The 22249-nt window shown below is 36.9% G+C and overlaps 2 protein-coding genes across 3 annotated transcripts; one reads left to right on the top strand and one right to left on the bottom strand.

Annotated features, from left to right (window-relative positions):
* Positions 1-563: 563 nt before the first annotated feature.
* LOC128669841 (uncharacterized) lies at positions 564-9766 on the top strand. The gene is made up of 8 exons (XM_053745005.2): positions 564-1096; positions 1173-1313; positions 2126-5524; positions 5643-5772; positions 5872-5974; positions 6313-6393; positions 6943-7080; positions 7705-9766. Exons 1-8 carry the CDS (start codon positions 833-835, stop codon positions 7844-7846), a joined length of 4398 nt encoding a protein of 1465 aa, XP_053600980.1. The 5' UTR covers positions 564-832; the 3' UTR covers positions 7847-9766.
* LOC128669842 (uncharacterized) lies at positions 9760-20477 on the bottom strand. Of its 2 annotated transcripts, XM_053745006.1 has the most exons (21): positions 20334-20477; positions 19947-20011; positions 19152-19325; positions 18511-18544; positions 18052-18096; positions 17453-17482; positions 16760-16961; positions 16241-16402; positions 15418-15668; positions 15211-15288; positions 14590-14832; positions 14049-14161; positions 13410-13595; positions 12847-13034; positions 12333-12454; positions 11818-11917; positions 11248-11416; positions 11083-11125; positions 10743-10831; positions 10212-10233; positions 9760-9879 (listed from the first exon to the last, which is right to left on the bottom strand). In XM_053745006.1, exons 1-21 carry the CDS (start codon positions 20338-20340, stop codon positions 9866-9868), a joined length of 2337 nt encoding a protein of 778 aa, XP_053600981.1. In that variant the 5' UTR covers positions 20341-20477; the 3' UTR covers positions 9760-9865. The 2 variants fall into 2 exon arrangements, with proteins under 2 accessions (XP_053600981.1, XP_053600982.1); XM_053745007.1 differs by lacking the exon at positions 14590-14832.
* Positions 20478-22249: the final 1772 nt, after the last annotated feature.

Consider the following 22249-nt stretch of genomic DNA (forward strand, 5'->3'; position numbering starts at 1 on the left):
TGCCGGAAATAATTAATTTCAACTGTGCTATACACATTTTCATTTCTGAAATGAAAATGGGAAGTCTACTTCTATAAATAATTGGCAACTCCTTTTGGACCGCTCGAGCACCGGCCACGCTTCATTGCCATAAGGACAGGTCTTTTGATTTTGAATTATATGTTCTCTAATATTCGATATTTTTGCAATTTTTATTCCAAAAATTTTAACGGCAAGATGGCGTTTTGTTGTAGATTAATTTATGAGATCTAGGATTTTTTTGTCTCCCCCTAAAAACACAATTCTGGCTTGAATTTACGGTTTGAACTCGGAAAGGCAAGGTTACCTTTCCGAGTATCTTCAATGTAATGTTTTTAATCGGATTAATTATCGATTCCTAATGATTGTAGTTTTATCGTAAAAATTTATAGAGTATTTTAGTTTATGGTTACCTCCAGATTGTTATATTTTAATTCAGACTTCTTTTGAAATTATTTTGAGATTAAAAATATAAAATACATTAAATGCAATGAACTTTAAGTCTAATTTAACTATAATTTATCACATTTTTTGTTATTATGTTGACCGGAAACTTTACATATTGTTTGTGGTATACTATAAATTTTTTTTTTATATCTACGTCATGTCATGGCTGGCATGAAGCTTGATTCCTTTTCTTCGGAAAGTGAGCTTGGTTTTCTTTCAAAGTGATATTCACCGTAAAAGTAAACTTTTATTTACACATCAATGAATATAATGTGTTGATTATTATATATGTTTGTAGTTTGTAGGTAATCAGTAGAATACAGTATGTCTCTGCTTCATTAGGGAAAGTAAATACAGTCATAACAAAATGAACGACGGGGATTGGATTTGCAACGACCCCAACTGCGGAAATATCAATTTTGCTCGTCGAGCAGCGTGTTATCGCTGCAATAAAGAGCGACCAGATAGTAAAAATTGCAAAAAGAAGCTTGGCACAGAGATTGGGAAGTCTGCCGCTGAAAAGTCTCGCGGCTTGTTCAATGCAGATGATTGGCAATGCAATAAATGTGCGAATGTAAATTGGGCCCGGCGTCAAACTTGTAATGTTTGTAATGCCCCCAAATTTGGAGAAGTGAGCAAATTATATTATTATTTACTTTTAACATTTTGCTATGGTAAGAGATACTAATTTGTGGTTAATTTACCAGGTCGAAGCTCGGACCGGTTACGGCGGAGGTTACAATGAGAGAGGAGTTGTGGAGTACCGACGGCGCGAACCATCTTCAGATGATGAATATGATGAATTTGGAAGAAAGAAACGCAAGCGCAAGGCAGACTCACTTGATAAGGTTGGTGTTCGTGTGTGTCACATTTACTTCTACTTCATAATGTTGAACATATACCTACATTTGATCATAGTAAGTAGTAATGCTTCATTTTGTAGCCAGATGTGTTATGTTTATTTTTCATAAACAGTTATTTAATTATTTTTATTGCATATAATTATTGTAAAGAGTGAGCTGATAAAGCAGTTGCAGATTTTTATAATAGTCAGTCCTTCACATAGAGAAATCCAGAATGTGTTCTATATATACTGTATGAATTAACTATGAGATATGTGATGGAACACACAAACTGAATATAGTATTGTACACATTTTCAATTAGAATATGCACAATGAATATTTCACAAACAGCATTCCATGACATACTGGTGTATGATGGTCTAGATACTCTAAATTTGGCCATGTGACTTACTAGGAATAATAAAGCCATGCAAATTGTATGAATTTATTTTGTAAGAAAAGTGATCTTTGAAATTCCTCTATTTTCACAAAGTTAAAACAAGACTTCACTTAGGTAGACAATGATTACATGATATTGAATGTTATAACGTTTTCCATTGCTTATGAATAAAAATTGATTATAGGTTAATCAGGTTCTGCTTTCACATAAATACAAAAAGTTTTAATCTATCACACCCTATACTCGAATGTTCATTATGTTCCAAATTTTTAAATATCTAATCTCTCATAAGTTTATATTAATTTAATAGATTAGGTGACGGAAATTTGAAGCTAAGAAGACTTGATGTTATATTAAGTGCAATAAATTTTGAAGCACATCATTACTAAAGTGGAGATTATTTTTCCTGCCTTCAGGTTGGCATCACTGAAGGGCCGGCATTCAAAAAGTTGCCACCACCGATGCAGAAGGATAAGATGGATAGAATAGCAGCTTCAAAAATGCAATCTTCTCAAAATGATCGTAATGTCAGTGGCAGCCTTAGTGATGGCTCTGTTTGTGATATTCCCCTACCCAATAATGTCGCATTCCGGAGAAATCAGCAGCAAACAAATTATCACAAACAAAACTATATGATTCCCGCATTTAATGGAGGGCAAACACGTAAACGTTTCTCAAGTGCAAGTGACAAAGATCAGTTATGCTCTTCTGGATATGAAACATCATCCAAAAATAGTCTCAAATCTCCAGGTGTAAAGAGTTACAATCCAGTGATGGAAAACAGGGTATCTTCCACTAACAATGATGTTGTCTACAAATTTACAGGTCCAACACCAGCAGAAAGCTTTCAAGTTACTTATACATTGGAGGAAAGAGTAAACGCAGCAGCTTTTGCTCTTGTTTATAAAAACTGTAAAATAAGTACAGATAAATTTGAAGCTATGTTTGATAAACCAGCACCTGACTTCAAAACAATTTTCGCATGGAGACAACGACTCTTGAGTACTGGATGTTTGGTTGATAGTCACTTGGATTTAAAAAAAGATGTTGAGACGCAACCTTCTCTTACTTCGGCTTCTAATGTAAACACTGCTCCAGTACAAAAGCCAATAATAAGGCTACCTAATCCTGATGAGATAGTAATCAATTCTAGTAGTGATGATGAAGATGATGCTGCTAAAGATACTGCAAATAAACCTATGGCTGTAAGGCAGAGAAGTGCAAGTGTTGAAACCTTATTGATTGGAGGTGATAGTGAACAACGCCTAGGTGGGTCAATTAGTGGTAGAGACTCTCATGTTAGGAGCAGATCTCAATCATCTCATCAAAGGAGCAGGTCAAGTTCACAAGATAGTCGCAGATCATTTGATAGTGACTGCATAGAAAGTAAACAAGGTTCCCAAAGCAATTCTGCAAAATTATCAAAACAAGGAAACCAGCATTCGAGGCATTCAACTGATTCAGATTCAGATTCTCTTTCATATGACAGTGAAGATAATAACTTCTTGACAAGAGTGTTTGAAAAAGGCAGAAAATTAAGGCGAAAGCCCAAGAAAAGACCAACCCAAAAAGATGCAAATGTTCCTGAAAGTATTCCATCCTACAGCACAGGATACACCACTGCTAAACCTGTACAGCAGTCTTCCTTAGTGACTGGAAATATTTACATGTCCAATTTGCGTAACATGAATATTAAAAGTCAAGAACACACTGCAATTGACACTGATGGTTGTTCAAGTGAATATGTACCGGCTCAGTTGGGTTCATCAACGAAAAATTATCAAGCATTCAAAGACAATGTCAGAAGGAAGGGTTTCTGGGCGAAAGGCAATGCAGCCACTATTGGGAACAATAGACCGTTTATGAATAACCGTCCACCTCCACCTAAGCCTCAAGCACCTATCCAACAGCCACCACCTGTCAAACATCTGCCTCTGCAGCAACCATCATTACCTCTGTTGCCAATGCAGCAACTTCCTATACAACAGCAATCTATGCAACAGTTGCCTATTCACCAGCCACATGTTCAACAGACTTATCAAAACCAATTAGCTACTCAACCACCATTTATTCTACCACCCCTTAATCAACCACCACCGCCGTTAATGCAAAAGATAGTTAAACCCGTTGAAAAGACAGAGATGGAGAATTTTAACACCCATCCAAAAGGTTATATGTCTGCTTCTCAGAAACCTGCTCCTGCAAGAAAAAGCGAAGATTTCACGAAAGATGACTTAGATAATTTTGTAACTGTAAATAATTATCTACCATTTGATAAAAATACTGCTATTCAAGCAGCTTCGACGCCTACACAGGTACACGTCGAATTAGAAAAGCCCAAAGAAAACACGTCACGCGTCTTTGACGCTGTGCAATCTCATTCAACATTCAAAAATAGGAGTATATTGGATATATTTGATACAAGTGGTGGTAATAATAATAGTCCTGAAAGGAATGATCTCGAAAAATATGATAGTGTTAGGAAGAAGTATGAAACTGAATGGGATGAAGATGACGATGCTCTCTACAAAGTAGATTCGCCTGAACCACGGTCGCCACAAACGCCGGACAATAGCACATTAAAAAATATTACTTCCGTAAAATCATTGTATGAGTCAAACAAGGAAATAGCAGAAAATAATATGATTTTGAATAATCTAACAACAGATGTAATTAAAGATAAACAAGAAATGTTGATGAATATTATAAAAAAATTTAAACCTCCAAATAATGAAACTGCACCTAAATTACTAAATAGTTCCCCCCAGAAAAATGTAACCGAGAATATAGACCACATGCATATTTCATCCCAAAATTCTTTTTTTGACTCACCATCTTTGAAGATAAACAAACCGGTTCCAATACCGATGGATATTTCTGATGAGATAATATCAATGTCAGGGTTGAAACAAGAATCGCCTAAGAAATATGATAAATCGATAACCCCTTCTAAAAAAGTACACATTATAGAATCAATAACTATTAAACCAAGTAGTTCTCAAAGTATTCCTGGTTTAGATCCGCCAATCCACAATATACCATTACCCCCAAATAGCCCTGCAAACAAACAAAAAAATTGTAATGTTTACCATTCTACAACAACAAATCAATTTGTTAAAATTCCACAACAACTTTTTGTAGAATCTGACAATGAGAATCAATTTGAAACTATGCCTGAACAACTTGACTTGACTAATCTTGATAAAAATGTTTACGAATCGTCGCTTCACACTAGATTATCGTCACAGGACGCCAATGTTGTCGAAAACGAGTCGAAACCGCAAAATTTACAATTGCAATCGTCAGTACCAGATCTTACAAATTTGCTAGCAGGAATCAACACAAACACTCTTTTATTGGCTCTTCAGAATTTGACACAAATTTCCCAAAACAACATCAGCACAAACGATTCTAATACAGTGCACAATATTAGCGATCAGTCAGATAACATTGAAACTATTAATTTAGCGACTGCCGATGAATGGGAGAAAGAGTCTCATCGTGGTAGCATTGAGAGAGAATTAGCAAAAATGGATGGGAATACTGGAGATACTCCTTTTTTAAGTGATATATTTGATCCTGGCCCAGTAAGTGTGCCCCCGAATGTAGCAAAAAGATTGAACTTAAATAGTAGTAACCCTGAAGAAAATAAAAACGATTTACATAAAATGCATTTGAATGAAAATGCCCCTGTGATTGGCAATTTCAAAAGTTTTGCATTGCCCAAGCCAATAATGCTGAACAGGCTCAAACTGACCGTGAAACCTCCAGAGAAGAAAAAACCTGGAAAAGCAAAGAAAAATAGGAAACGAAAGGTTTGTATTGAGCCAACCCATTTTAATGTTCTGAGCAATACATAGCTTTGATACTAACAAGTCCAAACTAACACCACTTATATCTGGTATCTGGTATTATGTTTAAGTTTTGTTTCAGAGCAAGCCATCTTCATCGCAAGGCGACGAGGAAGATGAGGAACAAGATGAAGAATCCGGTGACGAGGCTGACCTCTCTAAATATGATTTGTGGGGCAGTGATGAAGAGAAGGGCAATTCTTCGAAAGCTGGTCAGTTTAAGGCGAAATGGACATTGGCTCCATAAAAAAATTTTACGATTTTTGTCAACATTTGTTGATTTTGATTCTATTTCTTTTTTTTTGTTGTAGAAAATGCAGATAAGTCGAAGGATGGCGAAAGTTCTAAGGATGAAGGTGCAGAATCCAATGAAAAAAATGGAAAATCCCCCGAAGCAAAAAACAGCAAGAAAAAGTTAGTTATACAAAATCGTCTTTATTGTTTTGGTATTACAGATTAAATTATGATGGTAATGCCACAGTTTAAGAAATAAAGATCTATCGCCCGGTCTTGATATTGCCGAGGCAACTAGCACCTAGAGAATGATTATGAGCTTCCCGACGTTCAATATTAAAATTAGAACGGAACTTCGTTAGAAGTCTGAGGAACGGGCGGCTAGCTCCCGGCGTTTCACACAAATTTCATAATTTGATTTGAAATTTACTCGCATCTCGACAATTTCAAGCTGGTGGACGAATGTATGCGTTATTGATCTGTGTTAAGTGAAAATAATTAATTTGTGAATTTTACAGGTCCCGAAGCTCGTCCTCTTCGTCTTCGTCATCGTCGAGTTCCAGTTCTAGTCACAGCTCCAATCAAACTCCAAAAAACAAGTACGTCTTTTGAATATAATTTGTATTTAAGAAGTAGTATATGTAAGTATGTTAACTATTTTATATATTCTCAGATCTCTTAACTGTGATGTTATCACGCCAGAGCGCAGCGTTTAAATAAGATGCAAAAGGCGTATTTTGATATTTATTTAGTATTTTGATATTTACAGTGTTGTAAAACATGAAAAATGATATTGACTTGTGACCATGATAATGATGCAATTGGCGTGATTTTTGCGTATCATTCTGCACAGTATTTATTGTTTATTGAGGGGAGAAAAATATCAACGAATGTAGATGTGCGCAAGTAAATTTATCAACGACCGGGAACACACTGTAATGAGAGAGAGCGCTCTGTAATAAAAACGCTTCAACGATGCAAATCTCTGGGGCGCATCTATCTTGTTTCGCATTTTATGCAATGTACAGTTGAGAATGTCAACAATATACAATACAATATTCTTTATTGCCACCAAATACCCGGCCAAGTCGAGCGAGAAGCAAACACTGCCGTATCGTCCTTTTCTGGAACCATTATTATATTTTCAGGTTCGACGATTTCAACCTGAATAGCGAGCGGGAGTCGTCGCCGAAGGGCCGCAAGTCGCGGTCGCGGTCGCCGCGCTCGCGCTCCGGCGGCCCCGCCCGCCGCAAGTCCAGAGATAGCCGCTCCGCCGGAGAAGCCAGGTATGAATATATTTTCCAATACACGTGTAATAGATGTAAAATGAAGGCAGCTCCATCGACAAGAACAATGTTCTTAAATGCTTGATGTGTATAGATGGCGCGCGAGTTGAATGCAGAGCTTAATAAATAGGAATGAGTGCATTCCTATTGAGTTAAACTATAAGAGTATTAACTATGAGTTTGTGACCTATTTAGAAATTAGAATGAGTGAATCGATAATGAGGTGTGTCAAATTTTGCAAGTACCTAATTATCAATAAGTAACATTATTTATACGAGCTTGACGAACAACTTATGAGAATACGTACGATAGCTTTCGGATATCACTATGCGGCTTGTGTATCTAGATGGGGAATTGGTTTGTTTAGGAATTCACTTCAAGCTAAAATACTCTATGAAAGTTAAATAGGATTTCTCAAAATACTTTATAATTTAAACTTATTCATACTATTGTTATTATAAATTCGTAACATAATAAATGCGAAAATCTGTATTTACGGCTAAATCGCTGAGCCTATTCTGATGAAATAGGAATCCAGGTTACCGAAGCGGAGCTGCGTACCACAGCTATTTTATGAATAAATGCTTTGATGCAAGCACTAAGTGTTGTTTCCTTTCTAATCAGGAGTCACGAATCGTCTCGCGATAAAGAGCGGTCGCGCGACAAGGAGCGGCGCGACAAATCGCGCGGCGCCCGCGACGACCGCAAGGAGCGGCGGTATAGCCGCGACGGGAACGGGTTCGGGGCGAAGGCGCGACATCGTTAACAACCGCTAGGATAGTTTTCACATGGACTACGACATGAAATATGCGTAACAAATCGTTTTAATTGCAAACAATAGATAGGATTTGGTTTGAAATTACATATCCTATAACACATGTCTTTGTCACATCGACGATCATAATGCCTGCAGCTTGTACGTAAATCTCCTGAAGAATTTATAGACAGGTGAGCGTAACCACGTGAGATAGAATTGATTCATACAAATGCTATGACTGTTGCTACCATGCGTTTCTCTTGTGTAAGCGAAATTGAAGATATGATGTCTATGGTTAGTTTTCTTTGTCTACAATTGTAGCTATTCAATATTTTGTTTCAGTAACAGGCAATAATTATAGTGTGCGATATTTGGATGATATTTTAAGATAATAATTACTTAGAGTAACAACTGCTGCCGCTTATTTGAGCTAATTTCCTGATTCTTATTGACCCAGGGTTTATTCTGAAAGCGGTTATTGTATTAAATCTCTTGATTCGTCTCTTGCTTTGATATATCAATGTTCCTAACCTGTTGTATAGTTTTATTTCTGTACTATATTTCGTTAAAAAGTCATTAAATGACTCCTGTCCGTGTTTTGTCAAATTGTTTTCTACTTTTTTATTGCGGTGACTAGGTTAATTAAATGTAAACAGCTATTTTAATTCAAACGAAATAGGGTATGTAATAATTATTTTATACTTCTTGGAAAAACAATGATGTTTAGTGATATCAAATGGATTGTATTATGTGAACCTGCTGCTTTTGTTGGTTGTGTTTAGGCGTCCGAAGTTTGCGCGGAATGTCCGAAGCTAAACCTTCAGAATAAATCTGCATATATGAAGACATTGATTTAACTCTACCAATTTGGGTACCGTTGCTTAGTTAGCGCCACTTTCGAGCGAGCTCCTTTCAACATAGCGAAATGGTAATAACTGGCGGAAAAATTTTCCTTGGTCGTTGACCTTCACACTTGCGTCCCTGCGAAATCAAGCGAGTTAGCCCTCATTAATTAGCGATATTCATAGACGATTATTCTATGAGAATTTTCGCAAATATGCTTCAATTCGCATTCTGCTGTCACTATGAAATAGGCTTTAAGAGGAGGCCAGATCGCCTGTGGACCGAAAAGTCACAGGTTCGAATTCTACTTATGCCACATGAGTTTGAATACCAATCTGACTCACGTTAGTTTAGTTAGGTAATCTGATCACCACTTGCAGCAACTAATGTGCAAAATAGCCTCGGCAATGGTAATTTAATTTTGTGTGTGTATTTCATTCCACATAATGACCACGATCCTCGAGTCATGAGAAATACGACTATGAAGAGATCGCTTGGGTATTGACTGACTCTGTCACACGAAGTGTTTATTTACAGTCACATGGTATGACTATGCTTACGTGTGAGATCTATGAGACTGAATGTGGTAGAGGTCCCGTGGGGTCTATGCGCTATTGTAGGTTTCTGCGCTTACTTTATCGTGCATCGATTTAATTGCATTGTGCTTCGCAAACAGTAGATAGGATTTGGTTTGATCTCGCTTTGCTAGTAGTTTCTCGCAGCGTTCACGTCTATTTTGCATTTAAGAATAACATTGTATTATATATATGTGTTATATGTTATACATTCACATACCGTGGTTTCCTTTGGTCTATATCGTACAAATTCATGTAATCCGAATCTGTTTTAACATATGTCTTCTATCTGAAAATGTGTTTATCTTAAATGGCTCTTGTGATCGAAAAATGTATCTTGTAAATATTTGAAATTTATGTGTAGTGTATTGATAAGACTAGGTTCTTAGTTTAAGTATGTAACTTCAGGATATGAAAAGACATAATATCGTTTCTTATATTAGTGATGTGATGACATACTAAGCTAACATTGTATGGTAGTAGATTTACCATTAAAATCAATACTTCGAAATTACCATCTTTTTATTTATAAGTTAAAACAGAACAACAGAATAGATACAACATATATTGGTGGAGAACAAATAAATTATTGTATAAACCAGGAATGATTTCATTTTGGACGATCTGTAAAGAGAGCATTCATATTTTAGAAAGTGTAGAGAGTTAAATGATTTAGGGTATTCCAGAAGTTAAAATATATTACAGTAAGGAGTTATATAATTATAGTATATTAAAGTTATGTACTACAAGTGACAACACAGTGAACTGCATGTCCAGTTACCCTGCATGGCGATAATGGCGAATTTGAACAGGTTGATGTGCAGTTCGCTGTACATGCCAACTGTGCTACATATGCAGGGTTATAAAGCACGAAATGCAGTTTTGCATTTAATAAAGCAAGGTTGCTAGTGTTTTGCAAGTAACTTTGTAAGTAGCAATTGTTAAACGTTACCCACCTCCTTCTAAACAGCGACATTCCTGGAAAAAAAAATATAAATATTTATAGATTACAAACTGTAATATATTTCTACTACAGAAGTGGGGATATATTACTGTTCGTATTATTTTTTAATATTGCTAATATTATAAATACTAATATCTGTCGCGAAAGTCTGTTAGGCTTCAAGGCTAAGCCGCTGGGCCATTTTGATGAAATTTGGTATAATGCTGATCGGAAAAGCATCAGTTTCCTATTGGTTATAAAATCACAATAACACAAGTTACCAGTTAAGCTAATCTCTTGAGGTCGTGGGAATTTTGGGATAAAAAGTACCCGGTGTGTTATTCCAGATTATATTCTACTCGTGTACCAAATTTCATAACAATCGGTTAAGTGGATTTTTCGTGAAAAACACACATCTTCACCAACCTTTGCGTTTATAATATTACTAGGATAGGATACTTATTGTATCTATCCTAGTAATATTATAAACATCCTAGTAATATTGATTATAAATATCCTAGTAATATTAATTGTTCTATCTTACCGCACTGATGACCATAGGTTTCTGGGCCGGCCTAGGTGTGTCAGATTTCCTCGGTGGCTTCGGTGTACATGTTTGATCCACAGCACCACCTAAATAAAACAATAATCGATGTCAGCATTTAATTAATTGTATTGTGATTTGCTCTATTTATTTGTCATTAGTTTCTAGCTTTTTTGACTAAAATTACCGTTATTTTCTGTAGCCGTGAGAATTTTGGGAAAGCCACTCTTAGTGCTTCCCCAAAGAACATGCCAAATTCAATCCTTCCAAGCCTAATAGTTTCGAGCGTTGTCTGTCAGTAAGCTACAGAAGTTATATATAGATGATGATTGATAAATACCTGGACCGACATTTGCAGCTTCCGTTGTGGTCACTCTGTACATCTGAAATAGGTACATTTATCAATTCCAGTGTCCAAAGCAGGCAGAAGTTTTAAAGTGCCTCTATCTCTATATAGTAGCTCTTATAGCTCACATGTTCACGAGAGATTAAGCGGAAATGCTACCTTGCCGTCATCCCCCGCAGCCAGTCCTGAAGACAGCGGCAGAACGTCCGGTCCCCACTGCTTGATGAAGTGTCCGAGGCGAGCCACTCTCTGCGCCGGCGTCGTCGTCGTGTGAGACCCGCCACAGTAGCGGTTACAGATGTGCTTATCAGGCTTGTCAGATTCCGATCTAATAAAATTATAATTTACAATATATATTTTTACCCGACTGCAAGCAAGTGTTATGTATTGCGCGCGTATCTTGTATGTACGTAATATATTTTTAATTTGGATTTCCATGTATATTAAATCGTTATGTCGGCTACATACTATCGCCGAATATGACAGATGCCGACGCGAAGGTAGTGACATTGTGTAGTTTGTATGATAGCTTTTATTTACATCAGTGACAAACCAGCAATGTAATCCGAATCCGCCAAAGTGTAACGAACTGTCTGTCTATAGAGTACTCGTATAGTCGGTATTTGAATCATCATGACCGCATCAAAGTTAGATGTAATTTTGTTGCGTTGTCATATGGATGTCATCGAGAAATTTAAACACATATACTTAGATGAAAAATTAACGTACTTGGCTTTTGGCGGTGGTTTGGCCATCTGCTTGTCGATGTTCTCCCAGTCGTGCATATTTCGCTGTGGAACGTTGCTCGCTTGAGCCTTGCGGATAGCATCTGTCAAATAGGCATACAGCTACATAAATCGAGAATAACAGAAAATCCAGATGCAAATTGGATGCACAGTTAATTGTGCAGTTTAAATTAGAACACTATCCTGCTAAATGTGGCATTCGATTTATGAGACTCCAGGCTCTTGTCTACCCTGTAAGGGGTAGAGACGAGATTGTATGTACTTATTCAAATAATGTAGTAGGTAGTTTTCGTATAGAAAGTGCGACATACAAATTCCGCTTTTTTTCTATTTCTGCAGAAAATTCGTGGGATTCATTTTTATTTTTATGTCAGCTACGAAAAAAAAATTATGACTATAATGTTTTTTCCAGTTGGTGGGAGTTTAATAGCACAGCTTTTTATCTAACTACAGCAAAACGCTATTTGTATTTGTGCAACGCATAAAGCAAACTATTACCTAATTCGTAGCTAAGGTAGGGCTTCATAGAGAAGGAGGCTTGCAGGGGCTTGCTTGTTGGCATGCTAGTGTTCTCCATCGGCATAACGGCGCGCGCGTCGCACGAAATACAATTTACATCCCTGAAGATTAGTAGGAGATTAACTAGATTTATTTTCAATGTCGAATTTAGGACATTTGTACGGTTTTAAATTAGTTTGTCAGCTGACATTGTTTTTGATCTGGTTTTATAGGTTAAACTATTCAACCGAACGAGCTTATTACATTTTGACAATACATAAGGAGGTGCTTAGATATTTTGTCATCTTACTACAATTTAGATAATCTGTACTTAGCCAAGAAAATTATTAGATATCCTACGACCAAAAGATAATAAACCAAAAGTAGATGATTAAATGAAACTATTAACTACTTTTGTTGATGACCAGCCCCAATCCAAACAATTTGAATCTAATGACAGATTTGTTTGACATCCGATAGTTTCAATAACATCCGTGGCCACTGCCCATGTTACCTGAGCAATTTCCTCTTGGTTCCCGCGGCCTCGGCCTCGCGCCTTAACGAAGCCATTTGCTTGAGGTTCTCCTGCAGCTGCTTCAGCTTGTTGTTGAAGAAGTCCCTCACCGGAGACAACTCCACCTTGTCCAGTTTCGTTTCGATCTCGCGTTGTATGTCGTCCAGGGCTTGTTGCCATAGTGCCTCCTGTACGATAACGATGTAGATCAGCGAATGTTTGCTTTTCAATTCTCTATCAGTACGCCTTTGTGACATAACGACAATCACACCGCACATTATATTCATTGTTTTCACAATGACAATATTCATTGCATTAATTTGTATAAACCAATGACCAATGAGACAGAATGCGATGGACTGCTAAGGTGCCTTGCGACACTATAAACCACAGTCAACAACGCTGTCCGAAACACAACAAAATTTTGCAGTACACGACAAAATTTTGCATTAGATATTATGATCATTAGAACGTCAGCAGTGACTAATATGACTCAAGGAGGTCACCAGGGTTTTCTAAAATTGATATCACGGACTTCAATTTAGTTAGTGCTTGTTACTCACCTGCATGTTAAGCTTTCCAAGAGCATGCTCCAATCCCCTCGACAGGTCGTCGCAAGCCAGCTCGAACTGGTCGTGGGAGACCTTGCGCGCCAGCAGACGCATGTCAGCCTTCTCAGCCATGGCCTCTTCCATGTCCTCGCGGTCCATCTTTATGGTCTTCAGCAACTCGATTTGTTCCAATAGTGCCTGAGACGAATTTTGCAAGTAATTTTTTAAATATCATAACACGCAATTGAGCTTGCGGGTTACCCGATGATAAGCAACCAACAACTTGATACCGATCACAGATGCGTTGACTCATTTGTGAAATCATCTTGTCTAGTGTTATTGTTAACACTGGTGTCATTTTTTATTAAGTCTCCTGAAGGCGTCTGACATGACTTTACGTCTATCTACTGCTATCTAGTGGCCAGTAGACATAGTGTAGGTAGTTATAGTCTGGTAGACAGTATACTAAAATTACTATACCTACATTACATACATGAGTCAGTTTCATATACAGATAAAGTCTTCTAGTTTCGATCACGGAGCCACCACAGCTTTCATCAATTTAAACTCTTGGACGTTTCATATACATATTACAACTATATATATTTACAACAAGGTATCCTCGGTATCGCATGAATTTATTCTACTTACATTCATATTCCCTTGCCTCTCCTCTTTCTCGGCTGCCAGTTGAAGCGCAGTCTCGTGTACCTGTTTCAGGTGCTCTTGCATGTCTTGTACCGTTTGGAAGAGAGCCATCAGTCCTAAAAGTGATAGGATATTGCAGTTAGGTATATTATGAGAAATAAAGAGATAACATCAAAGCAAGGGTTTATCGACCCGCATTGCAATCTCAAAAAAAAATCCCAATTTATCATCGAGAGTTTCATTTTAAGTTTGTACTTTTTGTTCACAAACAGAAATTTGTCTACAGTGTTGATATCAACGTCAGTTAAATTATTAATATTAATAATTTGATCATAAAACCTTTTAAAAACAACCAAGTGGAACCACGTACGTGTTAAATAGATAACAAAGTAATACATTGACCTATTATAACTAGAATCCACTTATTGAGCCATTGAACAATTATTTGTAGTAATATGTTGCCTACTTGATTACGTCAAGTTCATAATGTTGAGTTCAAGTGAATCTTTTGACCATAGAACGGGGAACAAAAAAAAATTACAACCTTGCAAGTCTTTGAGTAAGTCGGGAGATAATTTTCCGCTTGCTAGCTCCTGTGTGAGAGCAGCCACTTGCTTTAGCAAATACTCTATCTGGTCCTGGAACGAGTGAAGCTGGTCTTTCACCACGCCCTCGTTCTTGCTGATATTGTCACAGCACTTATTCATCTTCTTCTCCAATTCGTTTATCTTCTCCATAAGCCCGGATGTCATTTGTGAGAAAGATTGCCGCGGCAGTGGGCGCACTACTAAAAAATAAAATAAATGGAAAATAAAAAAGTTTCTAGCGAGAAATAAAAAGTTTCTAGCGAAAATTTCTAGCTAAAAATCTAAGGAACCGCATAAAATCACTGTGATTAATTTATCATTAGTACGTAACTCGTCAACTCTTATAGAATGTTTTCAAATAGGATTTTAAGGTGTCAAATATTTTCCGGTCAGCATTGCATTTTATTCGTTTCTGATTTTTATACAAAAATATTTTAGGTACCTACAGGTTGGTAAAATTTAACCCGGAGAGGGCACGCTGCTGCGTTGCTGTTAAAATTCAACAATGTCGTTTTAATATGTTTTTGAAAGTTTTCAATGTCGGACGTTAGAGTAAGTATCCTTGTCATTCGAGTTACCTGGTGCCGGGGGCGGTGGTGCCGGAGGAGCCGGCGACCCTGGCTGTGCCGGCGCAGCTGGCGGTGGTGGTGGCTGGGCTGTTAACGGAAATAATTATCCAAATAATCATGCATAAATATATCAGACAGCGCATGCAAACAGCGCAAGGCATTTATGTTACCGTATGAAAAGTGCCAATATCTTCGGCTTAATTATTTTTTTCTTACCTAGTAATCCAGCTTGAATATCCTCAATCGTCGTGTAGAACGTATTGGTTAAGTTGTCCAGGTCACCCCTCAGTCGGTCCAGTACAGCTTGCACGCTTGCTATATCTTGTTTAGAGACTTCTGGAGGTGGGAATTGCATGGGAGCAGTAGACGCGGGCGCAGGAGCGGGGGCGGGGGCGGGAGCGGGAGCGGGAGCTGCAGGGGGTGGCGGGGCAGGTGCTGCTGGCGCAGCCGCAGGTGGAGGCAGTTGGCTGGAGTAGACATTATTACAATACAATAGCTACTATAGTGAATGAGGAGGGTATAGGTAGATGATCGATCATTATGTCCGCTGGCGAGACCTCTCAAAGATCTGATCACTAGCTAGGGATAGCGTAGGACCTAAAGATATGGCGTCATCTACTATAAAATATAAATATATTAGGACAAATCACACAGATTGAGATAGCCCCAAAGTAAGTTCGAGACTTGTGTTATGGGATACTAACTCAACGATACTATATTTTATAACAAATACATACTTATATAGATAAACATCCAAAACCCGGGCCAATCAGAAAAAGATCATTTTCCATCATGACCTGACCGGGGATCGAACCCGGGACCTATCAGTTCAGCGGCAAGAACTTTACCACGACGCCACCGAGGTCGTCGGAGGCCTGCTCTCTGAGCCGCAGTAGAAAGTAAGCATATAATTATAGATATATTATAGTTGACATATCTACTTATTAGTCGGATTTTGCTTGCAACCTCTCCAAAACACATTACTAACAATTATTTTTTGGCTTGGCGAGAGAAAGTGAAATAAGTAGGTTATAAATACCTGCCACGTCTTTTCATGGCGTCCTGGAGTTGAGTCGTCTCCCCGATGAGGTCCTGCACCAGAGAACTCAGTTTGTTAATGCCAGCTTCAGCAGCTTCCAGCCGTGAGGATACGTTCAGGGATGTCCACATGTCCTGTATTGCCTTTAGATTCGTCTGGGATCTAAAAAAAATCGATTGAAATATTAACGAGAAAAAATATTGCCTGTCTGGATGATAATACTAAATCATGGACTGGTTGTCATTTAAATGAGGTTACGAAAAACATCAGAGGGACGAAAAAAATAAAAACAGACGTAAGCGGAGAAGCCATCGTTCATAAATAGAGTAATAAGCTAGGGAATAATCTACAAGAATCGCAGCAAATGGAAGTTGAATCACTGTTATATCTACAAATCAACGCAGAGCCGAGATCGCAGAATGCAAAACTTGACATTGACGGCGAAGACAGTAACGAATTTTGGAAATTTCAGTCTTAAGGGGGTAAAACTGGCATTGAAACGGATGTAGTGCTACTGACCTGACTTCTTGCAGAATCTCCTCATTCTTCGGAATGCTCGAATACACGCGGTTTTTGAGGTCATCCACAGTACTTTGCAGTACGTTAAACTTGCTGATGGTGACTAGAGACAGCTTCTCAGCGGAGGGAATCTTTTGGATTTGAGCTGGTTCGGATTGTGGGGCAGGGGAAGTGGCGCGAGGTGGACTCTGTACCACCGACACTGGTAGAAAAAAAACATGATATTTGTGGCTTTGCTTCCGAGAAATGGGTGTATTCCGAAAAAGTGCCCGCACAAACTCATTTAAGATTAGGGTTTGCACCGTACTTTTGAAGAAATTTTGACTCCCGTCCACTCCTATTTGACTCTTGTCCATTCTCTGATGTTTTGAGCCACGACTTCTAACGTTCCCCATTCTATGCTTTGCGGTTGCGGCCTCATTATCGTTAGAAGAATGGCATTGCTAATTGGGTTATACAATTTATTCAGTAAAATCTTGCATTCGTTGTGCCATTAATTTGATTATGGAACTGGTGGAAAATATAGATCAGTTGTTTGTGTTGGTATTTACTATGGATCTCTTATTTATGTAAACAATAGTGCCAATGACAGAGTTTTCAGGCTAGCTTCCGAGACCAGCTGTGGCTTGGCGTATCGATGACAGTTATGAGTAGTCGGTATAGTTTCAATAATACAACAAAACTCTTACTTACATGGAGTATCAGATTTTCTTACTCGCTCAACTGTAAAAAAATTAATAATGTAAGTGATTAAGTTCAGAATATATTCTTAATTAATTGTAAAAGATTATACCGATGTGAAATTATATAGTACTAATGACTCGCCCCGCCTTCGCTCGGGTAAAAGCATGATAAATTATAGATAGATAGATAGATAAAACATTTATTTGTAAAACAACAACACAATACACAACCAGACTAAAAACACAAAATAAAACACAGTATTCACATATCACAATTGAGCAAAGGGGATTGATTTTAATTCCTTTTTTACATTTTCATACACTGATTTTCAGATGAGACCTGAATCAGTGTGCGAACGGTGTGTGTGTATATTAACAGTGAGGAAGGAGATATATAACTGCGATTGATATATTACTTATACAATAAACATTGACTTTAGCTACATACACGTACCCAACATAATAAATAAAGAAAAAAAAAATTAAACTCAAAACTTCCTCAAAAATCGCACATAGGTGACATAGGGCACATAGGTCAAACAACAAACAGACGCGACAGGAGTCCTTTTTGTAATATATATACGTACGGATATAAATAGATGAACTTACCAACTAACATCGTTGGTGGCTCTTCCGGCGGCGGTGTAGGAGCAGCTAGAAATGATATTATGTAGTATAATCAAAAATCTGGATCACAACGTGTAATTATTTATTTTTTAAACAGGAAGACCAACAGCTCTACAATATAAATCTAAATAGAGATGGAAATGTTTAGCAAGAGCCAATTAAAGATCCTCATAAATATAAGCAAAATAAATATCTAAAGTTAAGCACTGTTTTGAGTGACAGTAGTTAGCGGAAGTATTTGCGACATAAGGTTTAAATGTCAGTACACAATAGGTACCTATCTATGGAGATCGACTTATGGATATAGATATCGATAATGACGATTGGACTCTTAAGAGATTGAGATCCGTCGATAAATAACACGTGAGTGGCTCGTATTTTTAATTACAATCTAACGTAATTTATTTAAAACTAGGACATATTAAGAATAAATTTTCATACCTCCTTTAGTTTCAATTTTTTTCGATTTTGTATCCTGAAAATGAAAATATAAAATTCAATAAAATAAGAACACGAAACAACGTATTTTTGGATTCGTTTTGAAAATAATTTATTTTAATTTTGTCAACAGTTTAAAAACTATTTCTGCGCCGTCACTAGTCTCGTTATGAAAATCGGACTTTGTGCGCAGATGTTCTGTACAAGAGAGCAAAGTTAACAGTAGGTACTAGTTATTTCATAAAACCATGATTAAATAATTTAATCATTGCCTGATCTTGGTACATTACAATAAAAAAATTATGTCTCCAATGATTTTGACACAATCATTGTAAAACGGTATGAATTTCTCGCTCTCATCTGAGCGTCCTCGTTGTTATGCGTGTTATTATCGGCTATTAATCCCCAAGCCCATTGTCTGTGGCTGTCATATCGACCATGTCAACTCCCTTTCGCCTTTCGCTGGCCGCCAAGGACTATATTCACAGGAGAATATGAAGTGGTCCTATTGTGCCACCACATAGATTCTAATGACGCGGAAATAAAGGTGATTTTCCGGTGAACGTGTATAGGATGTCTTCTTTTTTTCAGCATATTTGATGTCCAATTAGATCTTGATGGAGAGAAAGTACAACATCACTAACAGTTCCCTCGGTGTCAACGACGTATTCAGCAATGGCTATGGTCTGGACGTTGTCCCGGTTGAGGGGCAGGTTGGCGACACTTCCTCGAAGCTCCACATTCTTGCCCAGCACTCGCAGCTGCTGGGCCAGGCAGTGGAGCACTGTTTGCAGCATATTGAAGTCCACCACTCCCACCTGAGGTACGTTAAGTTTGATAGAAATTTGTTATGCAATAATAAATATAATCTAATATTTATTTTTACTAATTTGGCAAGTTTTTATTGATATGATCTATTGTAATTTCAAACACAATTTTTATGTTGTTATTATAAATAAATGGAATAATATGAATGGAATAATAATAGGAATAATTAATAATTTTGAGTTAGATAATTAAAAACTAACAGCACGGGAAAGAGAAAGGATAGCATAAATTGAGAGGGCCTATATCCAGTAGCGTAATCAAAAGGGCTGCCGCTGTCGATGATAAGATGGTAATTTTGAGTAAGTACTTATAGAAATTGCTTAGAAGCCTAGATATCTATAAACATATAATCTATCTATATGCATATGTTTGTTCGCGCAAAACGTAAAAACTACTAGATGGAATTTGATGCGGTGTCCTTAGTATTAGATAGATATAGAGAAATACAAGGTTTTAAGTTAGATCATCCTCTATTTGTATAGCAGATGATTTGTATAGTTTCCACCGCAATATAATGCTTAGAACCGGAGATATTGACAATACTAATGAGCGGACACACGAATTAAACACGAAGTTGCGGGCAAAAGCTAGTAGTGAATGTATTTATATACCTCTGGAGTGCCAATAGCCAAGTCGATCATGTCGCTGATGTTAAGTAATACGGCCTGGTCTGTGTCTGTAACAGTTAATATTATAATGGTGATAACGATAAATATTGATACACGATGGCGACATGTACCTAAAGATTAATTTTTTAACATATAGACAACTAGCCAGCCTCCGCAGATTATCGATTATAAGTTCGAGTAAATATTCGAAATCACTATTATTCATATTTTAACCGAATACTAAACATAACAGTATACAGTTATGTATACAGGCCTGCTTCTGAGGTAGTTATAAACTCAATGTAAACCCTAAGCAAAATTACATAAAACAAAACGTAAAATAATAATTTCTATGATAATAAATTAAACTGCATTTATATAGTTACTTGCCTGCCATTTTGATAACTTGTATTACAAGCACAAAAAATTAAAAACAAAGTTTTAGAAACTAAACAGATCGAAAATATCAATAACAATTTCCAACAAGATCCATAACGACAAATATATCATAAGAAAACTTGGTATAAGTGACGTTTTCGCATTTTAAGACAAATGTCATTCACTAAAATAATCGACCAGTTTAATATAAGGAGTCCTAATTATATTTTATACATTCTTTTTATCAACTTTAGGTGTATTGTTTTAGAATCGTGGTGTCCTACGGTCAGTGATTTTTTTTCTTTCTCACCTGTTCCGCGTTGCATTTACGGCCATGATGCTTGGAAGTCCGGGGATTAAGAAAGGTCTCCTTATCGATAATAGACCGACCACACAATCTGCGAATGAGGCTGAAGCTGTTCAGACGCCCGCTTATGATCGAAAAGTACGTACGTTTGTTCTTTAAACAGTGTTCAAATAAATAATGGGTGAATTTAATTTAAGATATATGAATGACATAGACAATATTTGACAATATATGATCATGTAATTAGTAGTAGGTACTTACTAAATCCATGTATATGATAGACAATATAAATGATGTTACTTAGTAATTTTACAATTTTAAAACATTAAACCGATGTCTTTGTCATAATAATATTCACAATAAATCAGTAACTTTTTGATTGAACGCTCATGTGGTGCTTCATAGAAATTTGCCGATCCAATTTGGTCCCGGTGCTATAAAACTATGCATTCCAGGCGCAGATCCAGTACTTAAACAAGGTTGCAGTCACTGTCATTAAAAATTAATGAAATTCACGTTTATAATAACAAAAAATAAGAATCCCTATCCTTCCATATTATAAAACAAAAGTCTTCGGCCACATCTATCTGTCTGTTCGCGATAAACTCAAAAACTATTTTTTTTTTTTCACCGCATGATTTAAATAGTGTGCGAAGCGGAGCCGCGAAAGCGAAGCCGGGACGGGTCTCTAGAATAAAAATAAATCATTTATTCTCAGACAACTAAGGTTAAGAATAATAAATTATGATGAAATTATATAGTATTCTCATTATTATGTTTATTTATCGCATCACATTTTACACACATTTTATAGAAAACAATATGTACTAGATCTTATTCTTGTAAAAGTGAAGTATGTAAAAGAGTTTTTTTTTTGTTAATATTTTTTTGTCGTGTACTATTAAGTTAATGAAGACGAGGTGGGTGCCCATCATGCCCACACGATGGATCCGCGCCTGGTGCATTCTGCGCAGTTATTGCACCGCGATCACAAATTAGGATCTCATAAAGTTTAACGAGCGACATTTTGCGCTTTTAGCTGAATAATAGCTGACCTAAATCCTGTAATGGTCAAATTAAAAGATGGTAAGTGAATAAACATGTCCACGCTGAATTAAATTCGTGTTGGATGTAAAAAGAGATATAGTGTTATATGTCTGTCAATGTGAAAGTGGCTTTAGTTATAGATTTAGAAATTAGTTTAGACAAAATTTAAATTACGACACCTTCCTTCTAACAAAAAACTAGGTACGTCAAAATAACTTCAACCGTTTGGGACCAATGATGCCACAAATAGACATAGGACAGACTTACATGAACCCCTCTCCTCGGTGGTCAAAAATAAATCTTTTACAATTTAGATATCATCTGTACCTGTAGTAAATAAAAGACAGACGAGTGTTTTATTTACTCTGAACATTAAATATTGACAAAGGATATTTTTAGCCAAAAATATTACGTGGAAAGAACGACTAATTGAATTGCGGCGGTTAGTTTGTGTCAGTCATTATTACAATACTGTTAAAATGCTCTTTTTGTTTATTTATCTCATTATCTGCTCCGAAGCCTAAAGTTCTGAACAACGAGTTACTTTTCTCAAGCAATTTACGAGATCTCGAAA

This window comes from Plodia interpunctella, chromosome 5 (assembly GCF_027563975.2).
Source record: "Plodia interpunctella isolate USDA-ARS_2022_Savannah chromosome 5, ilPloInte3.2, whole genome shotgun sequence".
Taxonomy (NCBI): Eukaryota; Metazoa; Arthropoda; class Insecta; order Lepidoptera; family Pyralidae; genus Plodia; species Plodia interpunctella.

Coding starts and splice junctions, on each gene's coding strand:
- LOC128669841 (XM_053745005.2), top strand. CDS start 833: ATGAACGACGGGGATTGGATTTGCAACGACCCCAACTGCGGAAATATC. Junction 1,097..1,172: donor ATGCCCCCAAATTTGGAGAA/GTGAGCAAATTA, acceptor TTAATTTACCAG/GTCGAAGCTCGGACCGGTTA. Junction 1,314..2,125: donor AGGCAGACTCACTTGATAAG/GTTGGTGTTCGT, acceptor TCCTGCCTTCAG/GTTGGCATCACTGAAGGGCC.
- LOC128669842 (XM_053745006.1), bottom strand. Junction 18,097..18,510: donor AAAAATTGAAACTAAAGGAG/GTATGAAAATTT, acceptor TATCATTTCTAG/CTGCTCCTACACCGCCGCCG. Junction 16,403..16,759: donor GAGATTCTGCAAGAAGTCAG/GTCAGTAGCACT, acceptor GATTTTTTTTAG/ATCCCAGACGAATCTAAAGG.